Source organism: Oreochromis niloticus, linkage group LG15, assembly GCF_001858045.2.
Source record: "Oreochromis niloticus isolate F11D_XX linkage group LG15, O_niloticus_UMD_NMBU, whole genome shotgun sequence".
NCBI classification, from domain to species: Eukaryota; Metazoa; Chordata; class Actinopteri; order Cichliformes; family Cichlidae; genus Oreochromis; species Oreochromis niloticus.
In genome coordinates, this window is record NC_031980.2 from 31,954,302 (window position 1) to 31,959,075 (window position 4,774).

The window sequence follows — 4,774 nt, forward strand, 5'->3', positions numbered from 1 at the left end:
CATTATAACTGCTAAACTCTCAGTTAGTGCCAGCTGTTCCTTAACAGCCTCTCCTCTGCACTTTTCCTGTGCTAATGATCTCTGCCCATGTCAACAAACAAGCTTTTACTGGACATTTTCCCCAGAAGCATCCCTGGATGAATACTGTCCTCTCGCTGTGGAGCATCTGGTGATTCAGCTGGAAGAGATGGTTCAATATCATGAAACAGAAAAAAAGAGAATCTGACCTTTGACATTACTATTTTGACTCCTGGCTTTTATTAATTTGATTTTATGGTGCTTTTTAAGAAAAAAAAAACACTTTACTTACTTACTAGTTAATGCCACTTTCTCTGTTTATTCATGAAATCTTAACCTGGCATTATGCAACACACAAATCTGCATTTACCTGCATATTTAAAACATTTTCTTTGTTAGTAAAAAGCATCAAGTACTGAAAAATCACAAAACTTTGCACATTTCTGTACACATGTTCAACTTTAATAAAAAAAAATGTATAAATCATAACAGTAGTGTTGTTACATTTGGACTTTATTTGTGCTATTACTACAGAACACTGACTTAGATGACTCATTTGAAGTAGTTATACTGACATTTTCAGCACACATTGCATTTTTAATTTACTAAAAGCTCCACTGCATTTACTCTGCTCAGTAAGGACCATCACTGACAAAGCTGAAACACAGGTGAATGTAAATAATGTCAACATCATTATTACACAATAAAACATCTGAAAATTAGTTCCAGGAAAAACCGATAAATACCGCAAAGCTTGATGTAGGGAAACAGTTTATCAAATGACTTGATGGGGAAACATCACACTGTTGTAGCCACAGTACCCACAGTTTTAGCCACATTTAATAAATAAAAAATAAGCAAAATACATTAAGTTAATGAATACATTTATAAATGAAATGTAAATGTTTGTGCAACATAAAAACCCTCTTTATGATGCCTTTGGTAATAACATGATATTTTAGTTTGGCAGACCTATTCATTTATGATAAAATATATAAAATTAAATAAAAATGTCTTGGTGTATCCTCCAGGGGAATTTTTCTACTGCTAGATAAAATTAAACTTAGTAATCAGTGCATTAAATTTCTGAAGTAAGACTGGATATCCCTGCCAAGGTATCTCCCAATATTCACAATATCAAACCTCTGTTGACACTGCTAACCATCACTCTGCAGGGTCACCTGCAGGTAAATGAACTATTTTCAGGGATATTTCATCACTTGCTTATGGCGGCTCCTCAGTCTTTTCCTAGTCTTTGGTTTGCATGTTACTCATTCGGTCACTGAGCTCATCAAAGTAATTATCAACAAAGCGAAACATCTGGATGACGGCGCTGAGCAACAGGATGTCACAATTCATGTCCAACTCCAACTCCTCACTGTAGTTCTTCACTGGAATGATACAGGACAACGGCACACCGAGCCGAGAGCCGACCTCCTGCATCTGTATGACAGAACACAGGAAAAAAGTATTACTACCCTCATCTAATTTTTTACTCACTAAAAGAGAGAAGAGGAAAGTACAAACTCACCAGATCCTTAATGTAGCCACTCCTATATACATTTGTCACATCCTCCTTCACCAGTGGACAGGCTTCATCTATTTTAGTGAGGAGGACCAGCTGAGGAATACCTGGAAACAAAGGATCAGGAAGACCACTTCCAAACTGCCAGAGATGTTTACGTATTGGACTGTAAGAATTTTAGGAATACATCTGGACTCATTTAGGATCAAATAAGCTGAAGTTGAAAACTTTGATCGCATGAAACAGTCTGGATGCAAAACTGATCTGCCTCCAGTCAAAATTTGATATGCTGTGTACAGATAAATACAGGTTTTCCATGATTTGCACATCACTGCATTTTCCCTTGATTTTGTTTACATGGCATGGATTGTATATTCCACATAGTTTTCACAAAACCAGAGCCAGCTGATAACCTTGTTCAGAAAAAAAAGAATACAATGAAACTGAAGAGGGACTTAGTTGTACTGACCCATTAAGTTGACCTTTCTGCGGATAGCATCCAGCTTCTCCTCCAGCCCTGTGGGCATGATGGAGACCTTGGAAGCATCAATAACATAGGCCACACAGTGGATCTTATCCTTGAGTCCAGGAGATGTGCGATAGCCGTGGGCCTCAGGATGCAGAGGAGCTGAAGGGTTGAACTAAATGACACATTTGAGGAGAAACAGAGACACAGTTTGAGCCGACTGCTGACAAATCAGTGTTTCATACATTCAGTGTCCTGCTGATGTGATATAGCACCTGATAACGGTCTGGCAGGTGACCTTTGAGGATGCTGCTGAGGTCATCAATGTCAAGCCCCGCCCCTTTGGTCTCCTCCAGTCCCATGGTATCACACAAGATTATTGGAAGAGGTTTCCCTTCACGCCCAGCTTTCACAGAGTAGGAGCGAAACTGTTTACAGTACAATGAGAATGAGTGACAGACCACTGAAACTTTACCACTGAAATCAGTCACAATAAGTGGAAATCATCAGACAGCAGACACAGACCTGTGTGGTGAGGCTGGTGGAGGAGGAGCCAGATATGGCCTGGCTGGTGACGTGGCCTCTGAATACAGAGTTGACAGAGTTAAAGAAGCTGGACTTTCCAGCTCCAACTGGTCCAATGAGCAAAACCCGAGGCTGGGTCACAGAGCTGACTGTGGGTTTGTAGCTTTTAATGCTCTCAGTCAGCTCCGTCCTCTTCCTGTACAAAACAAGGAGATAAAGAACTTTAGAAGTCATATTGACTGTGAAATAATTTGTACTACTGTCACTTCTTTGAAAGAAACATTTGCAGTTACAGGCAAGCATAGCAAACAATATTGCATAATATTGTGCATGGTTTGTGATCATAATCTAAAATACTTCTATATAAATATACATATATATACTTCTATGCGGTTTCAGGTACGGGTGGTATGCAAAGTCATTTGAATTTTGCAGATATGCCAGAATGGTGGTTTTATCAAACCTACCCAGATTCCCAGATTACAGTCCTCCATGGTCTCTCAAGTTCAGTTGCTCCTGTTAAAGAGAAAAAATAAATGATAAATATCAGATGGTGTGTGTGCGTTTTAGGTGCACTTTGTAGCACAGTTAATGTGCTAAATCTAATGTCATCAGGTTGAATCTTAGTTTTGTTTTTAGTAAATCATATATAAATTGTTGTACAATAAATCCCAATAAACTTCACGCTCACCTAGTCAAGATTTGCAAGTCATGTTATTATATTTATCTTTAGACTGTCACATCTAAAATGTTCGTCTGCTCGTCTGCGACAACTAAATGAAAATGTGATTATTCATTATCATTCATACTGAACTTACCCTCCACTTCATAGACTTCACAATCAGTCAGGTTGAGGTTATCGCCATGCATTTGTGCAGCAGGGAAGTTGTAATAATTTCCTGGATTGCTGTGTGCTACTGCTTGGCTTCCTTTGACAAGAACCAAATTTTCTCCAAAATAAGGCCCAGTGTTAGCTATCATTCTCACTGCATATGCAGAATCATTAACCGGATATTTTATGAGCTTTTCAGCATTAAATGTGAAAAGAAAAGCCTGATCATCATTCACGTACTGTCCAGACTGACTAAAAGGTTGTTTGGTGTAGCCTCCAAAAACAAAACCAGAGTTGTTGTAGCCCACAGACACAGTGGGAGAGCAGTTGTCACATCTTTGGTGAAATGCTGCACCGGTGAAGCCGTGGATGCTGGCCTTGTACAGCAGCTGCAGTTTGACTCCTCCCAGCTGAGTGCAGATTGTTCTCTGCTGGCTTTGTGTTAGTCTGGGGTTCATAGTGGACTTGGACGTCTGAACTGAGTAAAGGACAGTTTATGAATTTGTGGAGCCCATTGAACCAAAACAGACACAAATGGTCAAAACTACATTGTTTTAAATCACACAAACTTAAAGCATAACTACAGCATGAATAGAATTTCCAAGTCACTATGATTAGAATTATTCATGTTATTCTTTCTTATGCATTTCTTGCTTAAAACGTGGTGATAGAAAAGCCTGATTTAGTTTACTACAGATCCCTTTATTATGCCCTTCATATTTTGTCTCTCGGTTTCTTTAAAATACTAAATATCCTCAGATTATTAATAATAATAATCACAAGAATAAGAGTAAGATGCCACATTTTTACTGGTTGCAGGTATTTTTAGAATATTTTCATGCATTTTATTTAAATAAATAAATCAGCGAACAATAATTACACTATTATTCATTAATTAACTACCAATAAACTGCATTACAAGGAAAATGGCATTCATGATCTAATCAGAATCAAAATATTAGAAATATGCATCTCTTCAATAATTTCAGTTTTACCTCCTGTTATAGAGAGCTGAGGAAAAAACAGCAGAGATCACAGATGCGTTGTTCAGATGTGACAAGCAGTTTCAGGTCGGCAGAAACGAAACTTAAAGTCTCAGACTGGAACACGCTGGATTTCAAAATAAAACACCGTGTCCGCTGGCTTTTCAGTTTAAAACACATAAAACAAACCCAGGCGGCACACATCATAAATAATGTATACTTTTGCTTGCGTGTTATAGTAAACCACATTAACATAGATCGATTGAACAGCGATTTGCTCAGAAGGAAGTGAGTGTTAGAGCATTTGATCATTATTAATTAATTCAACTAGAATTCTCCCCAAAGAGTAAAAATCAACCATAAGGAAACTATAAGAGCGGAGAAGCCCAGACTGCCCTCGGTCTGGCACTGGAGATTCACATCTG

At 38.2% G+C, this 4,774-nt stretch overlaps 1 protein-coding gene across 2 annotated transcripts; it reads right to left on the minus strand.

Moving 5' to 3' along the window:
- Window positions 1-458: 458 nt before the first annotated feature.
- LOC109194893 (interferon-induced protein 44-like) lies at window positions 459-4,488 on the minus strand. Of its 2 annotated transcripts, none has more exons than XM_019346243.2 (8): window positions 4,362-4,488; window positions 3,353-3,844; window positions 3,002-3,050; window positions 2,535-2,730; window positions 2,285-2,437; window positions 2,013-2,184; window positions 1,550-1,650; window positions 459-1,461 (listed from the first exon to the last, which is right to left on the minus strand). In XM_019346243.2, exons 2-8 carry the CDS (start codon window positions 3,822-3,824, stop codon window positions 1,267-1,269), a joined length of 1,338 nt encoding a protein of 445 aa, XP_019201788.1. In that variant the 5' UTR covers window positions 3,825-3,844; window positions 4,362-4,488; the 3' UTR covers window positions 459-1,266. The 2 variants fall into 2 exon arrangements, 1 of the variants encoding a protein (XP_019201788.1); XR_003214249.1 differs by having other exon boundaries at window positions 1,365-1,461; window positions 1,550-1,709.
- Between the last annotated feature and the right edge of the window lie 286 nt (window positions 4,489-4,774).